The 22625-nt window shown below is 41.9% G+C and overlaps 2 protein-coding genes across 4 annotated transcripts; both read left to right on the top strand.

Moving 5' to 3' along the window:
• Nucleotides 1–2045: 2045 nt before the first annotated feature.
• LOC306933961 (acyl-CoA dehydrogenase family member 11) lies at nucleotides 2046–11020 on the top strand. Its single transcript, XM_079516348.1, has 15 exons — nucleotides 2046–2107; nucleotides 3392–3685; nucleotides 3797–4020; nucleotides 4290–4389; nucleotides 4528–4645; nucleotides 4757–4899; nucleotides 5193–5345; nucleotides 5559–5653; nucleotides 5940–6039; nucleotides 6773–6913; nucleotides 7031–7123; nucleotides 7956–8063; nucleotides 8148–8319; nucleotides 9162–9228; nucleotides 9799–11020. The coding sequence occupies exons 2-15, from the start codon at nucleotides 3404–3406 to the stop codon at nucleotides 9911–9913; spliced, it is 1911 nt and encodes a 636-aa protein (XP_079372474.1). The 5' UTR covers nucleotides 2046–2107; nucleotides 3392–3403; the 3' UTR covers nucleotides 9914–11020.
• Nucleotides 11021–11232: 212 nt separating this feature from the next.
• On the top strand, nucleotides 11233–22466 carry slc8b1 (solute carrier family 8 member B1). 3 transcript variants are annotated; one of them, XM_079516071.1, is made up of 16 exons: nucleotides 11233–11700; nucleotides 12122–12274; nucleotides 13034–13086; nucleotides 14124–14181; nucleotides 14430–14535; nucleotides 14746–14913; nucleotides 15020–15133; nucleotides 15940–16008; nucleotides 17084–17214; nucleotides 18929–19070; nucleotides 19583–19704; nucleotides 20491–20644; nucleotides 21138–21218; nucleotides 21313–21377; nucleotides 21574–21619; nucleotides 21961–22466. In XM_079516071.1, the coding sequence occupies exons 1-16, from the start codon at nucleotides 11413–11415 to the stop codon at nucleotides 21972–21974; spliced, it is 1764 nt and encodes a 587-aa protein (XP_079372197.1). In that variant the 5' UTR covers nucleotides 11233–11412; the 3' UTR covers nucleotides 21975–22466. The 3 variants fall into 3 exon arrangements, with proteins under 3 accessions (XP_079372197.1, XP_079372198.1, XP_079372196.1); XM_079516072.1 differs by having other exon boundaries at nucleotides 21574–21610; XM_079516070.1 differs by having other exon boundaries at nucleotides 21574–22466.
• The last annotated feature ends 159 nt before the right edge of the window (nucleotides 22467–22625 follow it).

The raw sequence follows: 22625 nt of genomic DNA on the forward strand, positions 1-22625 counted from the left end.
ACAGTGAGGGGAAAAGGGGGCGGTGGGGGGGATTCAGATTTTACGGGGTCCAGTTTCGAATAGCAGCCATCCGTAGGTGCCCTTTGAGAGCGGTTTTGAAGGAGTCAAGGGATTCGCATGTCTTAATTAATGACTGTTGGTAGGGCGTTCCACATTTTGGTGGCATAGGAGCGAAAAGAATTTAGTCCCTTGTTTGTGCCGAATCTGGGTTGTACATGGTTCGTTGCACTCCCTCTGGTGTTGTGGGTGTGGACTTCGTTAACATTAAGGAAGTATCTAGACAGGTACATGGGTATCTTGGTGGAGTATTGAATCTTGTGGACCAGACCCATTGCAAGATGCTGTACTCTGTCGCCGACCCTAAGCCATGCCAGTCTGTCAAAGTGGGCAGGGGTGAGGCCAAGTAGGAGCCTGACCAGTTTGTTTTGGGAAGTCTGGAGCCTAGTTTTAAGGGCCTTTGAGGTGCTGTGGTACCAGGAGGTGCATGCATAGTCAAAGAAGCCTTGTACGAGGGTTCCTGTTAAGGTCTTCAAGGTGTTTTTGTCGACCAGTGAGGAGATCCTGTAAAGGAATCTTGTTCTTTGGTTGACTTTTTTGATTACGTTGGTGGCCATTTTATCAACGGAAAGATTAGCCTCCAGGATGGAACCTAGGTAGGTAATTTCATCTTTACCTGTGATAACATTGTCACCCACTCTAACCAAGAAGCCATTTGCCTTGCTGAGATTACTATTAGATCCAAAGAGAATGGATTCAGTTTTTTCCAGGTGTAAAGATAGTTTGTTATCAGCGAGCCAGGTGCAGATTCTACCAAGTTCAGAGCTGAGGGCATTTTCAACCTGCAGTTTGTCCCTGTCCGAGACCAGCAGTGCCGAGTCATCTGCGAACAGGAACAAGTTGCAGTCACAAGCTGAAGTCATGTCGTTTACATATATTAGGAACAGTAGAGGCCCTAGTATGCTTCCTTGTGGAACGCCACAGCTCACTGGGAGGGGGGGGGACAGTGTCACTTCCACCATCTGTTCTCTCCCCTCCAGGTAGGATTGCATCCAGCTCACTGATGTGCTATCGAAACCAATTGCTTTTAGCTTGTTAACCAGTATGGAGTGGTTCACGGTGTCAAAAGCCTTTTGGAGGTCCAGCATGACCATGCCGCAGTATTTGCCAGCATCCACCTCTTGTTTGATGTGGTCGCTCAAATAGAGAAGGCATGTGTCAGTGGAGTGGGATGTTCTGAAGCCAGATTGGAACTCGTACAATAATTTATTAGTGGCAAGATACTTTTCAACCTGTTCATAGACTATTTTTTCCATCACTTTCGAGATGGAGCTTAGAATAGAAATAGGGCGGTAGTTGCCGGGGTCTAATTTACTCCCTTTCTTGTGCAGGGGGGTTACTTTGGCCAGTTTGAAATCTAGGGGGACCTGTCCCTGTTTGATGGAGAGGTTTACTATGTGGGTGATGATTGGAGCTATAGAGATGGCTGAGTCTCTGAGAAATCTGGAGGGAATATTGTCATGGCCAGTGGCCTTGTGGGGTTGGAGGGCACTCAGTTTCTTAAGTACCTCATCAGTTGTTACCATAACTAGTTTAAAATCGTCTTTACAAACACCTAGGTTTCTGTAGAAGGTTTTAATGTGCTCTACACCAAAGAGCCCAGAGTGGGAGGGCAGATTGTTAACCAGCGTTGTTGCTATGTTTGTAAAGAAGATGTTCAAGTAGTTGGCCACATCAAGCTTGTCAGTGATGAGAGTGTTGTTCGCTTTAATGTTTATGTTTGAAAACCTGGTTTTCAGTTTCTGACCACCAACTACAGTAATCTACTGTATATACACACACACACCGGTCCGGTATATAAGCCTATCTAGATACCGTACGTGTGTGTGTGTGTGTGTGTGTGTGTGTGTATTATATATATGGCGCGCGCGCACACACTCCTAATAAACAAACGCCAGTGGTGTTTCCAAAACCAACTACTTTGAAATGAATACAAATCAACTACTCTGGATCCCAGGTCCAAATTGAGGTTCCAAATACATATTAGTGTATTTTATTTTGAAGGCAAGATTTTAGCTGTGAAGAGAAAGGAAACTGAGCCGTCGATACGGTAAGGCAGGTTTTTAAATTTCTCCCAACATTCTTTCGTTACTAGTAGCAACTACTTAATAACATAAGTAGGCCTATAACATTTATTTGTAGTTGAGAAATGAACAGTTGTCTTTAAAGCTGTCATAAATTGGAAATTGTGAAACGTAGTTTCGTAAGTGTGCAACAGTTGAAACGTATTTATGTGGCTATATTATCCCAAATAAATGTATTACCATTATACCATACCATGTCAAAATGTTGCCATTGGTGTGCGTGCGTGTTTGGAAAGAACGCCATTGAGCACCGCGACATGAACTTTGACACAATTTTGTGATCACAAGGCTGGATTTATTCGTCTAGAGATTACATTACTAGTTCTACAATACTTTGGAACAACTACAATCCTACCTGGAGGGGAGAGAACAGATGGTGGAAGTGAACGGAACACTGTCCCCCCCCCCTCCCAGTGAGCTGTGGCGTTCCACAAGGAAGCATACTAGGGCCTCTACTGTTCCTAATATATGTAAACGACATGACTTCAGCTTGTGACTGCAACTTGTTCCTGTTCGCAGATGACTCAGCACTGCTGGTCTCGGACAGGGACAAACTGCAGGTTGAAAATGCCCTCGGCTCTGAACTCGGTAGAATCTGCACCTGGCTCGCTGATAACAAACTATCTTTACACCTGGGAAAAACTGAATCCATTCTCTTTGGCTCTATTAGTAATCTCAGCAAGGCAAATGGCTTCTTGGTTAAAGTGGGTGACAATATTATCACACGTAAAGATGAAATTACCTACATAGGCTCCATCCTGGAGGCTAATCTTTCCGGTGATAAAATGGCCACCAACGTAATCAAAAAAGTCAACCATAGAACAAGATTCCTCTACAGGATCTCCTCACTGGTCAACAAAAACACCTTGAAGACCTTAACAGGAGCCCTTGTACAGGGTTTCTTTGACTATGCATATTCCTGTTCTGTCTATAGAAGTGTCTATTTGTACGTCTCTAAATGTTTTGATGATTTGAACATGGTGGACCCTATTGGAAACAAGTGTAATGCTTAATTGGGTCGTCCACTCACAGTTAACAGCCTTTGTATTGAGTTTGTGCTTGAAATGTACTGTAATTCTGCAAACTGTTAATCAATTCTTCAATCAATCAATCAATCAATCAATCAGCAATACTTTGTCCTACAAAATAAAATACAAATATGGTAAAGGGATTGTTGTTTAGCATGTTTACGCCTAGTGCTCCGAACTAAGCATGTCATGACAACTAAGGTTTCTATCATGGATTCTCAGTTTCCCTGAGCAATGTCAGCGTGTCCAGCACTCAACTGCTACAGAGGTGCAAGCTGTTACCGGTCGGTTTGGAGGGTGCACAGACCACTCCGGCACAACCGAACAAGCAGCGCAGTTCAACATGGCAGAAGGTCTCATGAAGACAAACTCTGGGAGGCAGAAGGCCATCCATTATTCGCTAAAGCCAGGATAGGGCCATTCTTCCAAGTCAAGCCAGTGCTGAAGAATCCTTTTCTAGAAGATGCCCTACTGAGAGGATATCTGATAAGAAATCTGCCCCAGGAACAGCAGGAGGTGAGGGGCATGAGTTAAAATGTAGACTACTACTACTTCTGATTATTTCTGATCAATGAAGGCATTTCTATATTGTCTTAAATAACCTGTGTGTCTGTGTGTATCACACAGGCAGTGTTCTCAGACTTGCATGCTTTTGGAACGAAGCTGGCAAGTGAGGTGGATGGGTGGGGTCGGGAATGTGAGGTCACTCCTCCACGGCTGGAACACTTTGACCCCTGGGGTGGCAGAGTAGATCTCATCATCACTTCTCCTGCTTGGAAACGGATGAAAGACCTGTCTGCACAGGAGGGTCTGGTTGCCATTGGCTATGAGAAGACCTTTGGTGAATGGAGGTGAGGGAACTCTTCCCATAATGTTTACTTGGGGGCCGCCCAACCAAACAAATAGTTATAGCTTAGCACCTGATGGCTTAATATCGTTTCCTTTACGAATTCTGCTGAATATCCACTGCCTTCTTTTTTTCTATTTGACCAACAACACTCCCATCACTCATTCTAATAGCATACTGCCCTACTACATATAGTTGAGAAACAACAAATGCATACTATAACTAACATAGTCAAACTGGTTGTGTATGTGCGGGTGTGTATGTTTGTTTCAGCCGTGTATACCAAATGAGTAAGCTGTATTTGTACTCGCCTTCCTCTGGTCTCTACACATGTCCTCTGGCCATGACCGATGGAGCTGCCAAAGTCATCCAGGTAGGTCAGAAGAAACACAATATACTTCTTCTCACAACAATCCAATGATTACAGTTAAGTATCTCTAGTTTCAATATTATACTTTGAAATAATTGAGGGTTTCAGCATGATTTCATAGTGATCACTGTGTGTTTGTAGTGTCTAGGTGTGTCATGGCCAGTAGATGAAGCCTATAGTCGTTTGACGTCTCGTGACCCTGAACGTTTCTGGACATCTGGACAATGGATGACTGAACGAAAAGGAGGATCAGACGTTGGTCAGTGATAACACTATAATTTATCCTACCTACACTGTCTGTTGCCTAATAGGTCCAGAATCCAGTAATGTTGGCATCTCTTGCCTTCTCTCCCCCTGTCTGCATATCTAGCCAGTGGTACGGAGACAGTGGCTGTGCCTCAAGGAGATGGTTCGTACAAACTACATGGCTTCAAATGGTTCACCTCTGCTACAGATGCAGACATGACTCTCACACTGGCCAGAGTCCAAGATGGAGAGGGGGCAACTACACCGGTACCACTCACTACTCAAACCTCAGCTCCTTGTGTGTGTGTGTGTGTGTGTGTGTGTGTGTGTGTGTGTGTGTGTGTGTGTGTGTGTGTGTGTGTGTGTGTGTGTGTGTGTGTGTGTGTGTGTGTGTGTGTGTGTGTGTGTGTGTGTGTGTGTGTGTGTGTGTGTGTGTGTGTGTGTGTGTGTGTGTGTGTGTGCGCGTGTGTGACAATCTTTGCGCTATACTGAGTGCACCATTCTAATTACTGTTTGCTTTCCCATCAAAGACAGTGCGTATTCATGTTTCCACCCTTCAGGGCAGCAGGGGGTTGTCTCTCTTCTATGCAGAGGTGAGCCGAGACGAGGTAGGGAAGTTAAAGGGAATAGAGGTCCAGAGGCTAAAAGACAAACTGGGCACCAGACAGATGCCCACTGCTGAGTTACTACTCGATGGCCTGCCAGCACACAGGGTAAATTTAATGTCATCAATCATCTCTATGTTAGTGCAATTATTTTTGGCTTATAAATGCAAGGTTCAGGGGTTTTATTGTCACATGCTTACAAGACAGCAGTCACAACATTGCGTTGCAGTTCTTGTACTTCCTTGTACAACATTGTGGATAAATTAATACTGTGTATACTAACGAAGAATGTCATCTTCATTCCCTCTCCTTAATGTACAGTTGTCAGATGAAGGGAGAGGCGTGGCCTCCATAGCTAACATGTTGACTGTGACCAGAATCCACAATAGCATCTCTGCAGCAGCAGCCATGAGAAGGTGTTATGTCCAAACTGGCTATACTACTACTAGTGTGTGTGTGTGTGTGTGTGTGTGTGTGTGTGTGTGTGTGTGTGTGTGTGTGTGTGTGTGTGTGTGTGTGTGTGTGTGTGTGTGTGTGTGTGTGTGTGTGTGTGTGTGTGTGTGTGTGTGTGTGTGTGTGTGTGTGTGTGTGTGTGTGTGTGTGTGTGTGTGTGTGTGTGTGTGTGTGTGTGTGTGTGTGTGTACCCACTGTTCTAAGGTTGCTAAGATTTCAGCTGATTAAACATGCAATCGTGTCTCTCAGGGTGGTCCATTTGGCTCGTGATTATGCCACTCGTCGCACTGCCTTTGGGAAGTTCCTTGCAGACCACACACTCCACATGCAGACCCTTGCTAGAATGGAGGTAAGCTTGTAACAATCAGCCTTTACTTTGAAAGGCAAATAATTAGCTAAAGGAAAATCAACAGGATCGGCAGGTGCTTAGCTTAGTGAAACTTTATTTTGAAGCCCCACAAAGGTAATAATTGGCAAATGGAAAACAAAATACACTTTATGCACAAACAGGCTGTCCCTATCTCTCCCTATATAAACAAAGCAAATCAACAAACAAATCAAAATGTTACTTCAATGATCCCCTCCCAACCCAACCAAGTCCCAATATCTGCAGCATAGTTCCTTCGGTCCAAACGAAACGGTCCAAAGAAGAATGAACGTTCGGGGTACCCCTTATTAATTGTAATCCACAAGAACAGGTCACTTGGATGTATCAATCACCCAATTAACCTGCACAATCAGACCCAGTACCTCCCACATGAAATAGAAATGTGTTCAAAGTCACCTCACAGGGATTCACATGTACTTATATCAGTCGTATAGAAGATACATATTATGACATAATGTGCATTTGTCACAAGCTGGCATTAGTAGTAGATATTGACCAATACCTGATTTCTGGTCGGATGTCAATCCCGATTCTGGATAGTCCTAAATGTACAGTAATTTGCCTTAACTGCAGCAGATTTAAGAACAAAACACAGACGATGAGCCATGAAATCACAACAGACCAAAGAACAGAGGGATTTTACATGTAGTCTATGTACAAACTCACTTTTCCAATCGTTCTACCTCTCCTGTAGGTAGAGACCCGTGGGGCATTTCTGTTGGTGATGGACGTGTGTCGTCTTTTGGGCCGAGAAGAAGCTGGCCTGGCATCCCAGCTAGACACACACCTTCTGCGCCTGCTCACACCTGTGGTCAAGCTCTACACTGGGAAACAGGTGCAAAGAAGTCATACAAACATATAAAGCTCACGATGCATCACAGAGTGTTGAGAGTTTGTGGATTGCTGTAGTAGTACTGATTTCCCCTTATTTTCTCTCTGTGTCCATTGTCAGGCAGTTGCTGTGGTTTCAGAGGGTTTGGAGAGCTTTGGTGGTCAGGGCTACATTGAGGACACAGGATTACCTGGAATTCTTAGGGATGCTCAGGTGAGGTGATGCATTGTAGGGGAGAATGATGTTTATTTACGGTATGTTTAAACAAGCCTCCTGTTTATATAGGGGGATCCATTTTAGTTTTTTACATAAGTAGAACATAAATAGAGTTAGTTCTGGCAAGCCCCGTCCTCATCAGTTGATGCTCAGCTGATTCCCGCCAGTCTGCCTCATCAGCTGACTTAGCTGTCAGCTAAGCTATCGTTGGCTTTTCACTTTGTGGATTGATCTTTAACTTAATGTTTAACATTGCTTCATCTTGCCCATTCACGCATAACCACCTGCAAGCTCTTGTTAGATTCACCTCAATTACAATTTAGGCAATCCAGAGCGAGAACAAAAAGCATGGCAATACATCACATGCATCCAAGTATGTCTATGGTCTTCACTTGCTGCTCTCCATTGATTGATTGATTGATTGATTGAAATATTTAGTAACAGTTTGCAGAATTACAGTACATTTCAAGCACAAACTCAATACAAAGGCTGTTAACTGTGAGTGGACGACCCAATTAAGCATTACACTTGTTTACAAGAGGATCCACCATGTTCAATTCATCAAAACATTTAGAGACGTACAAATAGACACTTCTATATAGACAAAGAACAGAACAGGAATTCATCATAATGGAGGTAAAAAGGGAAAAGAAACATATACAGTGAGGGAAAAAAGGGGACTTTCCATATGTGCATAGAAGGGTAGGAAAATCCCAGAATGTGCCACGAAACATAAAATAATGCTTGAATATTGCAATGAATATACTGCTTTAAGATAAAAATAACTTGTATTAAGTTTTCATGAAGTCTCTCTCTCTACCTCTGTCAGGTGTTGAGTATATGGGAAGGAACCACAAATGTTTTGTCTCTGGATGTGCTGCGCTGCATTGCTCGTAGTTCAGGACTGGTTCTTCAGGCCTATTTCACCCACACCAAGGTCCGCAATAAAGAAAACAACAATTATAATGACCTATACTACTCTTTGACTAGTACAGGCATTTAATATGCGGCTGTTTTGTAGTCCCTACTAGGAGCAGCTTCTGGTGTTCCATCCCTGGCCCCAGCCATTAAAGCAGTAGATGGCGCCCTTAGTGGACTGGGGAACTTTGTACAGGCTGCAGCTACCAGACCCCCCACCTACCTAGAGCTGGCAGCTAGAGATCTGGCATACAGCCTGGCACGCATATACATGGGTATTTACACGAACAAGCAGAACATGTGTTATACATTCCTTTAAAAACTTGCTGTATCTTCATTCCCATTGGTGGAAAGTAACTTAGTACTTGTACTCAAGTACTGTACTTAAAGGGGAAAACCACCCATTTTCAACATTTTACTATGTCATTAATATACCTTAGAGCTGTTGTGTGGAAATAATAAAAAAAAGTCCCCCCATTCTGTGTTTCCTAGAACTGTAATTATGAAAAAAAGCATTAACATGGTGAAACACATCTTGATGACATCATCAAGATGTGTTTCACCATGTTAATGATTTTTTTCAGACCTCTAGTTCTAGGAAACACAGAATGGGGGAACTTTTTTATTATTTCCACACAACAGCTCTAAGGTATATTAATGACATAGTAAAATGTTGAAAATGAGTGGAATGCCCCTTTAAGTACAATTTTGAGGTCTTTTTTACTTTCAATGCCAAAATATCCATTACATCTCAGAGACAAATATTGTACTTTTACTCCACTACAATTATTTGAAAACTTTAGTTACTTTGTAGATTTTGATTACTATACAATAATTAAATTAAAATAGCCAATCTACAACCTCATAATGCATTGCGACACATTGTGAGCTTGTAGATCTGCTATATTCAAAAGAATTGTACACATTTGAAAACTTGTGAAATGGGACATTCTGCATAATGAGTACTTTTTACTTTTGGAACTTTACATTTTTATATCAATACTTTTGTACTTTTACTCAAGTAAATTTTGAATTCCGGACTTGTACTTGCTGCAACAGAATGTTTCTACATTGCAGTATTGATACTTAGTACGTTTTCCACCACTGTTAATTTCAGGTGCTCTGCTCATAGACCATGCCTCTTGGAAAGGAGCATCTCCATCTGATACGTATGCTGCTCTCAGGTACAAAGAAATAATTCATTCATTGAATTTCTTAAAGATGGAGTGCCACGATTTTGATAGTGTGATGTCACTATATTACTGTTTATTTCATTGGCCCGTTTGACTGTCAAGGGTTCAGCCTCCAGGAAGAAACCCCAAATACAAAGTTAATACACCATTGCACATAAAAACGACTCCAGGGTGTCTAATGAAGTACTGTCACCTCATAGACACATGAAAAACTGAAAGAATTGTGGCACTCCATCTTTAAAATTAAACTTATTTTATTCTTATGAAGAAAAAATGGAATGTCTGCACACGATATAATTCTGCTCCCTGTCCTCTTTATTTCAACCTAATGAAACAACGTTTCGCCCCTCCGGGCTTTCTCAAGTTGAGAAAGCATAGAATTATATTGTGTGCAGACATTACATTTTTTCTTCATTTGATAATTTTTTGGGTCCAGCACCGTATAAACTGTGGGATGTGCATATCTTTTTCCTCCTTTAATTATTTTATTCTTGCCACAAAGAGCATGCATATAATTGTGTGGGTTTACAACTCAGCTAATTAATTGAATTGCTATTTCAGGTGGTGTGAGCAGGACTTATGTCCAGTGGTGACCAACGAGGTCAGAAACTGGTACAATGCCAAGACTCCTTCACAAGATGCTGCGTTGGTATATGAGCGACCAACTCTAGAATGAACATCCATCCAAGACCCTTTCATACTGTAGCCTTGTAGAAAATGTTATCTTTTGGATCTTTATGATCTTTTGTGTAACAACGAGAGGGTAACGAGAAGGTTGCCCTTCTCTGAATAAGCTATAAAGATTGCTGTGTACAATCTGTACATTCATGCTTCCATGATGAAGAAATGTATGACCCTGTGGCTGTGAGGAACTTTTCGACTACAGCATAGCACCAACATCAGGCCAAAAATGAGAAAACTGAGAAAAACTTTTATGGGAGAGGTCTACACTCTGAGACTGAGTGCATTGTTAATATTTGTCTCCACCAGGCTGAAGGCATGCAGCGTGCAATTTATGTGAAATCTTTCACAGACTTTCCTACTAGGCTGAGGAATATATCCCACCCTTTTCACATTGACCTGTTATAGCGCCACCAACAGGTGGATTTTTGCAAAACACATTTTTGGAACATAATGCCTCAAATCATCCAATTGCCATCCAAGGCATAAGAAGAAATGGCACCCTTTTCACATTGGCCTATTATAGGAGACCTGTGCCCCGAGGGGCACTTTTTCTAGTTAAATATTTGCGGACCTTTACTTAAACTTCTAACTGCTCTTATTTTGGCAAGTAGTTTGCAGAGATTAAAATAGGGTGCATTTTGCATCCCAAAACGCAGTTTATAGTTAAGGGACCCAATAAAACAACGACCTCTGCATCCACGGGGTGCACTACTGTACTACTGTACTGTTTTCTATTGTAGTTTATTTTGCTAGCTTTAGTTATAATAATCATTTCTTCTTCTGTTTTCTGTATGAATATAACCATATCAAATGAAATTGTAGTTTTATGCTGCAATTTGTAAAAATGGCAAAATATGACTCCTAGCGTTGAAGTGGGACTCATAAAATGTCCCTCATGGGACTCATCTAAAATATGAGACCCCCTCATTGTAAACCTATTTACATCACTGAGTTTGTATATAAATGGATATTCTTGTGTGATTTTGACTTTTACATCGAAGGACACTGGTAAAGATATTCTATAAATTATATTATGACGATACCCTGACCTTTTTGTTTGCCTCTGTAATAGCACAATAAACTTTGACTTTGACTTTGATTGATTGAATACTTTATTAAGTTTGCAAATAGTAGCCTACAGTGGTACGACTAAAAGGACAACACAAAAAGCCCTGCTTATTTGGTCCTGACTGTGTATTCAATTCACGCATCAAGTTGCTTGCCATATTATGAACCAACCAAGAACTCAGTAGGCCTATGTTCTAATGTTCTAATAATTGCTCTAAGGTGCAAAGGAGACAGGGGGCGGGACCGAGCTCTGGAAGTGTTGCAACGTCGGCCGTCAAGTCTAGGGGGTGAAGCAGGCGGGGTTTCAATGAAGCAGGCTACGTTTGTGTACATAATGTACACGGACGTTTGTTTATAAAGACGAGTTTCAGAGAAGCATGCTAGGCTACAAGACACGACTCGTATAGTTACATTCAATTTAAAATGGAGCACACGCAGATTGAACACAGACATATTTCGCCTGGAGTAGTGCAGTGCAGCTGTTCTTTATTTAAAGGGAATGGAAGTGGCTCCCGGATGAAGCGAATTATGACTTCATGGATTTTACTCTGCGTTTTGCTGGTGTTTTTGTGTCATCAACATCATGTGTCGTCAGGCTCCACTGACAGTGACAGTAACATGATCCATGTTCTTACAAAACGTTCTGGTATCAGACTAGTTTGGAGCACCGCAGACAGGCGCACAGTGATGGCTCAAGGGACGACGGATGAGGTTAGTGAGAAATTAAATTAGACTTGTTACATTGCCCGTCCAAATTGAATTGACGCGTTTACTGATGTATGCTTAATTGCCTTAGGTGCATATTAGTTTTGTTTATAATAACCGTGCGCAAGCCCCTGGCAGGTTGTCAAGTGTTTTTTCAGAGCTGTCACGTGGGGTGGTAGACATGTCCCCACCAGAAGTTCAACTTGTGCCACTTGTGTTTATTTATTATTGTGAAATGGCTCAGGGTAGCTAAATGCCATGGATTTACTTGTAGCAATTACCTTAATTTGTTATTAATACATTACATTACTACACATGTACCTGCCTATCTGGTAAAATAACGTGTGTGTGTGTGTGTGTGTGTGTGTGTGTGTGTGTGTGTGTGTGTGTGTGTGTGTGTGTGTGTGTGTTTTACTTATATTTTCAGTGTGACCTTGTAATGAACCTCAATGCTACAGAACGCTGTACGTTTGTGAAAACCACACCAGACTGCTATATGGAAGATGGTTTCATCAACTACCTTAAACTGGCCTTTTGCCTGCTTCGCCCTGACCTCACACCTCTCACCATCACTCTCTGTGTAAGTGTGTGTGTGAGAGAGAGAGAGAGATAGAGAGGGCATGGTCTTGGGTGGGTGTCATACACATTCCTGTTATATAGCAGTTGATTATCCATGACAATGAATTACTCTTGAGTACACAGCAGAAAACGACTGCGGTCAGCCATATATTGCCTTACTGGCCGGGTTCCAGTCATGTGCTCACTTGCTGACTAATGAAGTTGTGAGTGAATGTATTAATTCAACTCACTTAATGTCAAAATAACTTGCTCAAATTCCTTGAATGCAACAAACAGGCTGTGGAAATAAATCTGGGCTTGACATTCAAGTCTACACAAAGAATCACACGGCACTGTAGCTTCTAGGGAAATCATTTAAAACCTTTAATTTCAACCCGTGTGAGCTACAGTGCAGTGTGTAGACATCTCTTCATTTTCATTGTACGTATTTCTTGTCCAGCAACGGTTAAATTGATTGCGGGTTGCAGGTTCGAATCCCGATCCCGACGACTTTTGCTGCATGTCATCCCCCATCTCTCACCATTTCCTGTCACAGTACTATTGGCTACCTATCAATAAAGGCAAAAAAGTCCCAAAAATATCTTACAAAAAATAATAATAATAATATTGCCTTAGCCTTAGCCTTGGATCCTATTTCAGATACAACACCTGAGTGGCAGTGAGTGCTTATAAATCTCAGTTCTTGTTTTCTAGTACATAAATGAAAGCGAAACAGAGAACAAGTGTCTGACATTCTTTATCTTCCACACCCTCCTTGCAGATTATGTGGCTCCTCTTCCTGTTCATTATCCTGGGACTCACTGCGTCTAAATTGTAAGCATCTCTTTTGTTGCTGTAAAATATTTAATAATGTTAAATATCCAGCCATGATTAGTTGTACTTGTAGTTGGGTTTCTGTGTGAGTGCATGCTGTACATCTGCAGAGTATATACCCAAAGGCACAGCCTAATGCAATATTCCATTCCCATTGATTACATATTGTGGTGCTGTCTGCTGTGGTCCAGTGACACCCGCTCTCTCTTTATTGCTCTCGTGCAAGCACACACCAGCCAAAAGCTGAACGTAATCTTTAGGGCTGCTTTGTAATCACATGGAGACGGATCACATGACTGCAGTGAAAGTTTTTTGTTGTTGTCATCTAACTACTTGAGTTGTAAGAATGCCTATTATATTCCCACAAAAGGAGACACACATACAGTACAAAATCATTATTGATTGATTGAATACTTTTAGGGCTGGGACTCGATACAAAAAAATAAATAAAATCGAATTAACCAGAGGCTTTGTATTTAATTAATTAATCATTATGAGAATCATTTTCTCTCCCATTACGTGCACTGGGGTTTGTTGTCTGTTGGTTGGCCTGAAACTCATCCAGTGAGAAAGTTTTTGCATCACAGAAGCTAAGCGTGATTAAAATACGTACATTTATTAATCGTTTTATTCTTTCTGTAATCTAAATTAATCAGTTAAAGTCCCAGCCATAAATACTTTATTAGATGGAAATGCAAACAGCACAAGATACAGTCATACTTTTGGGCTGAAAGGATAACACCAAAATGTCCTGGGGAATTGTTTCCATTGTGGTCCTATGCCCCTTCCTGTGTGATATCAATCTGCAAGCCTAGTATACCATGAACATACTCTGTACAGTAAACTTCTCAGTGTTGAGTAATTCATTTTATTTGTAACTCAGAGTTTGTACACACTAAATATGAGAATGTTTTCAACTGCTGAATGCTATTCATTTACTTGTGTTGCTGCACAGTAGAATCTTCAGTGTTCATTTTTAAATTTGTAACTTCAAGGGTGTACAGTATTTCAGTTACTCATTTGATGTTTCTCTACAGTTTCTGTCCCAATCTCTCGGCTATCTCCACTTCCCTGCGACTCACTCACAACGTGGCTGTATCCTTTTTGTGCTTATGAAAAAACAACCATTCCTTTATGATGCAGTACTTCCCACCTATTCTGGTTACGGTATCAGTTCCCCTTCAGGGAGTGTAGTGCAGTTTAATTGTTGACTGACCATCATAGTTCCTCTGTCAGTGAGAACTTCTCAGATTACATTATTACTTCTCAATAGCAGTCATGATTGGAATCTTTTTCTGATTACCATATTTTGTGCATTTTGCTTGACTGGTATGGCTGCTGAGGGGGTGACATTTCTGGCATTTGGAAATGGAGCTCCAGACATCTTCAGTGCCATGGCGGCTTTTTCCCGCCCACATACTGCTGGACTGGCTGTCGGGGCACTGTTTGGTACGCAACGAGACACATACACACGTACAACACAGCAAAAAATAGCTGATGTACAAACTCACAATGCAGCACATTGCAATGTGGAGTGAGCTTGGAGATGTGCTATTTTTACCTATAATGACAAGCCAAAAACAGGGATGCCAGTGTTTAACATACTGTATGTCCTTTGTGTCCTATTTGACTCTATGTCTCGTCCCTGTCTGTGTGTAGGAGCTGGTATATTTGTTACCACTGTAGTCGCAGGGAGCGTGTCCTTGGTCAAGCCGTTCACTGTGGCATCACGCCCCTTCCTGCGTGATATCATCTTCTACATGGCAGCAGTGTTTTGGACATTTGTCATCCTCTATAGAGGAACCATATCAATGGGAGAGACAGTGGGTATGTACATACACAGACACACACACATAGCATGACCCATCATTGTTGACAAAGCATTGTGTCGGCTTTGGTTTGAGGACCGGAATGTTGTACTTTTTTGCTGTAGGATACCTGGGCCTCTACGTGGTTTATGTATTAACTGTTATCGTCAGTGCATACATCTACAACCGACAAAAACAATATGTCAACGCAACTGCAACTGTGGTGACGCAGGCGCCAGGTGACACACACACACACACACACACACACACACACACACACACACACACACACACACACACACACACACACACACACACACACACACACACACACACATTAACCATTTATTTATGTCCACACAAAGGAGATGCATACAAGGACACAAATAGTAAAGGTGCAGTAGAGTTACACTTAAAAAATCATGGCATGTGTTTTCATGTTATACTAGGCATGTCACTCAGCATATATCTATGGGTATAAGTAGCAGCGTCTCCGCCATATGTGGCGGCTGCCAATTATAGCAGAGACACTACAATACTTTGCCAGCCTTTTTGCCTCCTTTTTGGGCATCCCAAGTTGTTGGAACCCTCTAACAGCCAGTCTGTGGGTATGCCCTAGGCTGCCGAATATAAACACAAATAGTCTGCACCACAGCCTAGAGTCTAGGCTGTGGTCAAAGGTGCAGGCTATCTCTAATACAGACAGCTCCCTGGACTCTTCAACCACAACAACATCTGGTGTATTAGCTGTCAAAGATAAGTAAATATGTCTGGGTTATCACAGAGTTGAAACATAGATGGAATGACACAGGAATGTTTGTACATTCTCACTGAAGATGCATGATACACACACACACACACACACACACACACACACACACACACACACACACACACACACACACACACACACACACACACACACACACACACACACACACACACACACACACACACACACACACACACTGGCCAGCCTGTAGGTATGTGTGAGACAAGCCTCACACACAAAGAGAAGAGGTGACAATTTATTTTCTTTTTTTAGAGATCCAGTCATCGGACTCTGATAATGAGGTCCCCTATATGGGTAATGGGAACATCCAGCAGGACTATGGTAAGAACCACATATCTTATAAAAGTAAGACCTTTGCTGCGTGTCACTCCCCATCTCTCCTTCCCATTTCCTGTCAAATAATAGGCAGAAATATATTTTATTTTTAAACAGATCTACAAGCTCCCAACGCATTACAACATGATGCGTTTGGATCTTGTAGGTCTGTATTTATGAGTTCATAGAAGCCGTGAGCTTAGTTTCTAGGAGCCTCATATGGATCAAAGCGTCACGGAGGAGTATGAATTGATTACTTCCTCTTCTGTAGTTGACACAGTCAGAAGCACAGCATTGCTGTTGAATGGAAATGACTGTTCTATACATTTATCAAGAGGTTATATTTGTCACATGCTCATACAAGTATTTGCAGTTAACCATTACTGTGACCAAGGACCTCTCAGGAGAGCCTGAGAGTCTGGCACAATGGGGGGTAGAGCTAGTCTACCTGTGTAGATGGATTATCTCTGGAGGCCGAGGTTCCGAGAGACCTTGAGCCCTGGGGTTGAGAACGTCTTCGCTTGGTGCTACAAGCTGTCGATGCTACGTGTCTAGAGTTACTCTCTTTCTCTTCTTACTACTCTGTACTACACTCTACTACTATTCTCAATCTCCTAGGGTAGACCTTATACTTGGTGTGATCACTGCTGTGGCATCACGCTGCTATCCGTATCCGTGGTAACAATTACTATACCCTACTACTACATAGTTTGTTGACGACACCACAGTTCCCCAGAGGTCCTCTCCTTTTTTCCCTTCTACACCAAATCTCATCGTCAAAAACGGCTGATCATATCACGTTGTGAGCTTGTAGATCTGCTTTGTTTCCCAAACGTTGACCTATTATGCCTAGAATATGGACGCTAAGGTTCCTGTGGTTAAATGTTGGCGTGGCAGGCCACACCACACTGTGTAATGACATATGTAATTAAAACAAGGTTTATACAAGTAAGATAAGGTTTATTTCTATGGGGATAATACAGCACTGCTGTGACACCACAATGTAAGTTAATATATTATTCACCAGAGTGACAGGACTGTAGTTACTCAGTGCTATTTCCTTTGCACGTGTGCATTTCAGATGCAGAATATAGGCCTCTCCTCCCGTACTCTGAGTCAACCAGTCAGATTCTGCTGAGCTCCCTCAACCCGGTGGACAACATGAAGTGGAGGAGGAAGCCCTGGTCCTGGAAAGTCCTTAAAGTCATGAAGGTTTGTGAATATCAGGTGACGCTGAGTGTTTGCGTGTGATGCTGCGGGAGGAAATACTTTGTACTAGTACAGACATAATTAGTGTGGGCAACCAGACTATTGTAATTATAACACTTTATTTACACTGGGGTAACCTTTGTTTTTGACGCACTACTCCTCCCACTCCTCCCATTGACATGAATGGGAAAATGCGAAAAACCACTTTCAAGTATTTTTTCCTCGGAGACTGTAAGCACTATAGTTACAAAACCTACTAGGGTAGGTTCATAATAATTACTAAAATTAATTAACTTATCGGTCGGCCTCATGGTGGCGCTATAACAGCCCACTTTACGTTTTGGCTTATAACTCTTGAACCGTAGGTCATAAAATCAAAACCATTTTCCCTGGATTCCTTGGGTCATGACGCATCTCCCCATATAGGCCCATTTCCGTCAGGATAGATTTTCCGCCATTTAGAATTTTCTCCAAAACACACTTTTTGCTCCTACAGATTTTGTCCAAATCTCACAAAAATCGGCACACATGATCTCCGGGCCTATCCGATTGAAATACCACCGGCAGAATTTTGGTAGTCCGTATCGTTCAGCCGTAATCCTCGCCAAGGCCAGTTATAAGGGGAAACGTGCGTCCTGCCCAGTGCCCACCCAATCAAAAGTTATGGGATTTATTTTATTTTTACCGACAAAGGTTGTGTCCGTAGTGAGGTGGAGGGACCCGACAGAGAAGCGTTCAGAGCAACACAACACAGAGCGCAGTCAAACTTAGTCCGCTTAATTTATATTTTGTTGAATGAAATGGTGCACAGAAAATAGAAGATTTACAAGCTCCAACAAGTCGCAGCGCGTTGTGAGCTTGCAACATGCCACTCACCGAATCCAAGCAGAAGTATGTAAATTCCTCCGCATCCTGTCAAAAGGTTGTAATTTAACTTGCGTCATACTCAGGTAATCCTCAACCGATTGTTATAATTCCAAGTGGTCTATACTCTGTGAAGTGTATATTTTCATTGTGTGTATAAGTCATGTTTTTTATATGCCTTTATCAAAAGATATGGAGAGAGATGTTCGGGTTATAATGCCCAAGCCCTGTGGGCCATGCAGCCTAGACCACTGAGCGGTGGTGGCTTCAATTAGGGATTTTCCCAGCAGTTCATTTCACTGAAGTGTACAACCTTCATTCAAATAGTTGAAAATGTATTCATTAAAAAACTGACCATGTATTTTTGATCTATAAGGCCAAACCTCATTTGAAAGAATATATTAAGACCAGGGAGTGCGATGAATGCCCACAGAGATGGCCTCTGTTGTGCGGGTGTCATTGCCAGAGGGAGATGTGAACCAGAACAATGTTCAGCTGGCCAAATTCACGGGGGAGATATCTAGGTCTCAGATTTACAGAGAGCAGTTCGATGTCAGGTGAACAATATGATGAGTTTGTTATGGTCGGACTCACTACTGATGCAATGGAGACTACTGATATGCCTGAATACTACAGAAAGCTGTGATGCCAGGTTACAGTTATCACAGGCAGACCAGGCAGTGGAAATCCATTAATATCATTGTATCTGTATGTATTCCAAAAAGAAAAACGGAAGGGCCCTAATTTGATATTGCACAGCGAAATACAAAGTTAATGTAACTGAAAATTGACTGTACATCTGTCATTGTGTTATGTGGACGCTTAAGCTATAACCGTGCCCTCCATCCACCAGATTCCACTGGAGGTTCTACTTCTGTTGTGTGTCCCTGTCGTCGATCCTGATAAAGAAGACAGGAACTGGAGACGGCCGTTAAACTGCCTCCATCTGATCACCACTCCAATGGTGTGTGTGCTCACTTTCCAGTCTGGATTATGTAAGTTCACGTGTTATTACCTCCCTGGCAAAGAGAAATGGAAAGACCTACATAGCCCTTAACTCTCATGTGCTCTGCTGTGAGCCAGTATGTCACTAATTTTCACAGTGACAATTTGACATGCCATAGATGAGTAAACAAAGCTGGTGGTATATCCCGGCTCCTCCTGTCTACATGTCGAAGTGTCCTTGAGCAAGACACTGAACCCCAAATTGCTCCCGATGTGCTGGTTGGTACCTTGCATGGCTTCCGCAGCAATCGGTGTATGAATGTGTGTGTGAATGGGTGAATGTAATGCACTATGTAAAGCGCCTTGGATAAAGGCGCTATATAAATTCACCATTTACTATATAAATGCACCATTTAGTATACACAAGAAAACACACAGACAGATGGCTCACCTCTGAAGGAGCCATGTCCTAGAAACTAGGAAAGTCATAGAGGTGAAAACCACACCTATCCTCTTCATCCTTAATATCTTGCTCTCCCTCATCCTCTTGCTTTGTCTCTAGATTCTAAATATATGATCCAAGGACAGTTTCCCCTCTGGCTCCTGATTCTTCTACTGGGCATGTTCCTCTCTGCCATCATTTTCTGTACCACCACCAATGACTGTCCTCCCACCTATCACCCAGTAAGTAATGTGGGCTTTGGAGGTGGAGAAAGGTCTCATAAAGCCTGTAGTATCTGGTTAAACATAACAAAACAAATATTTCTATTGTCTTTTGATGATCGCTGCTTGACAGAAATAAGTGATTTTCAAAAATACAAATTTGATTCATTTTCGTCAAACGAAACGACAAGATAATTCTACCCCTCAGCCTGGTGAGGGTTGCCTGGTGGTCCAGTCAGTTATTGCTCTAGCCACACACTCTAGCCACCATTATATCTTGCATGTCTCCCCTTGGTTTCCTGTAGAAAGTAGAAACTTCTCTAGTAGTAGTAAATTCTTCTATAAAAGGCTATGCTTTAACGGATTGTGTTTATAGAGCGTCGCAGTCCCGCCCCCTCGAGAGACCCGGAAAATAAATCCCTGTTCATTTTCCTCATAGACTTTTCAGAAAGTATTTATTTAAAGACGTTTACGCCGCGGACAAAGCCAACTCTTGTCGTGACAAATCATGACAATAAACACAATGTTTTGGGCCAAACAAAGAATTAGAAAGTAGAAACAACACTTTTTTTTTGTAATTATTTGTTTGGTCCAAAATATTGTGTTTGTTGTCATGATTTGTCACGACAAGAGTTGGCTTTGTACGACGCTTATAAGGTCTTTAAATAAATACGTTTCGAAATGTCTATGGGAAAAATGCATTGGGAACTATTTCCTGGGCCTGGTGTTGTCATGAAAGGGGGCGGGACTGCGGCGCTCTATAGTGCTCAGTCAGTATGACATGCTTGTCCTGTGCTGTTTTTCTAGCTGTTTGCTCTTTTGGGTTTTGTGGTGAGTGCCATATTGATCAGCGCAGCAGCATCAGAGGTGGTCAGCCTTCTCCACATGCTGGGCATGGTGCTGAGACTCAGTAACACTGTGCTGGGACTCACCCTGCTGGCCTGGGGCAACAGCATAGGAGGTAAGATTAACGAAGGGACAATAATAATAATTATTATTATTATTAATAATAATTATTAAAACGCTCACAGTAATTGTATCGTGGAGATGGTTTAATTTATTGTGACATTGTCCTCTGTCATACATACATTAGGATGAAGTAGCTTTTTGAGTTGCAAATTCAGTACCACTAACACTTAAATCCTACTTGATAAAACGGACCTGTAAAGAGCACATTTGATGCGCTCTTATTTCACTCTACACACAAATCTAGAATAGGGATGCTGGGGGTTCAAGTGGTTATCAAAAGTGTAATTTTAAGTTTTAAGCATATTTGTCAATTGTTAATTGCAATTATTCATTTTCATTTGCAATTAGGGTCATTTTCATATCGTCCCATACCCTAGAATGCATGCACAGTGCACACCTTTACCAGACCCTGTGAAAAAAGCATATCTGGAATTATAATTAACGACAACTGATGACCTACTGTTTGGTATTAAATGTCTTTTCAGATTGTTTTTCTGATATCACCATTGCGCGTCACGGTTACCCAAGAATGGCAATATCTGCCTGCTTCGGAGGCATCATCTTCAGTATCCTTTAGTGTGAAATCGTTATGAAATATATGTGGACATATTGTACACAAACATGTGGTATATTACTGTCAACCTTGACCGCTTCCATCAGATATGCTGTTTGGTGTGGGACTGGGCTGTCTAAGGCAGATGTATACGAGCCATTCTGAAGTACAGGTATTGTCCCATCGCACTCCTAATCTGTATTATTTTGTGACTCACGTCACATTGCAGGCCTACGGCAGAATCGAGCAAATGGACAGAAAAACAAGTTACTTGTGACATGCATTGAGATTAAACTGTGTTGAACACTAAATGAGCAGACATCACATCATGCACCTGTTTTATGTTTATGTTGTTTTCTCTTCTGCAGTTGGAACCAGAGGGTTTGCTGACATGGATTCTTGCAGGTTCTCTGGGTTTGTCGTTAGTCCTTTCCTTTGTTATTGTTCCACTGTGTCGGTTCCATTTGGGTCGGACCTACGGGATCTTCCTTATCATCTTCTATGCTGTCTTTCTTGTCATTGCACTGCTAACAGAGTTTGGAATGATCCATCTTGTCTAGTCCAAAACTCTGTCTTGTACATCTACTGGTGGACACACTGGAGCAGGGGCCATGCAATTTGTGGACCCCTTATTCTCTCTCTCTTTATTCTGGGATACACGTAGAAATCATGCATACCTGTATTATCCAGAGCTGTGTTGTGGGTGGTTCCAGTAAGCAAGAAGGATGTACCTTTTCCCCCCTCCATTTAACCAGGTTTGTCCCATTGAGATCAAAGATCTATTTTTGCAAGGGAGACCTAGCTGCATCAACGTGAATGACCAAACGGATATTTCAGGACACAGCTTGGTTTCGTTGTGAACAATTTGAGCTGATGTTAAGGGTCATTGTTACATGAGGAAAAATGGGAACGGCATGAATGGTCCTTGGAACACAGCCAACAAAATGTTCTCCTCAGGGAGCATTGAACCAGATCACATTGTGCCTTGCCTTTACTCTTGTTTGTATTGACCAAAGCTGCTGTAGCACCTCAGGAGTGCAACACATGGACTACTCTTGCCATCAATGACAGACTAGAAACAACATGGGTATGAAAAATGTGGAGATGAATATTCATAACATTTGTTGTTCAAATCAATTTGAATGTAATAACTGGGCTTTACATCAACTGTAATGTTAAATATCTTGGAAACGAAGCTGCTTTTTTACTTGTAAATAATTCTTTAGTACCTACATGTTGATTAAATCACTTTGGTTCAATATTTGCCGTTTTGTTTTTTATGGTGGCAAAAAGCTGCTTTTTGGTGTATGCATTGCATACGCCATCAAACATTTGGTGTGGCAGCAGCCATTTTTCAAAATGGTCACCAGATGGTCAAGTCTTCCTAAGGTCAAGTGTGTGTGTGTGTGTGTTCATTCAT

The sequence above is a fragment of the Electrona antarctica genome (genome assembly GCF_951216825.1).
Source record: "Electrona antarctica genome assembly, chromosome: 12".
In the NCBI taxonomy this organism is placed as follows: Eukaryota; Metazoa; Chordata; class Actinopteri; order Myctophiformes; family Myctophidae; genus Electrona; species Electrona antarctica.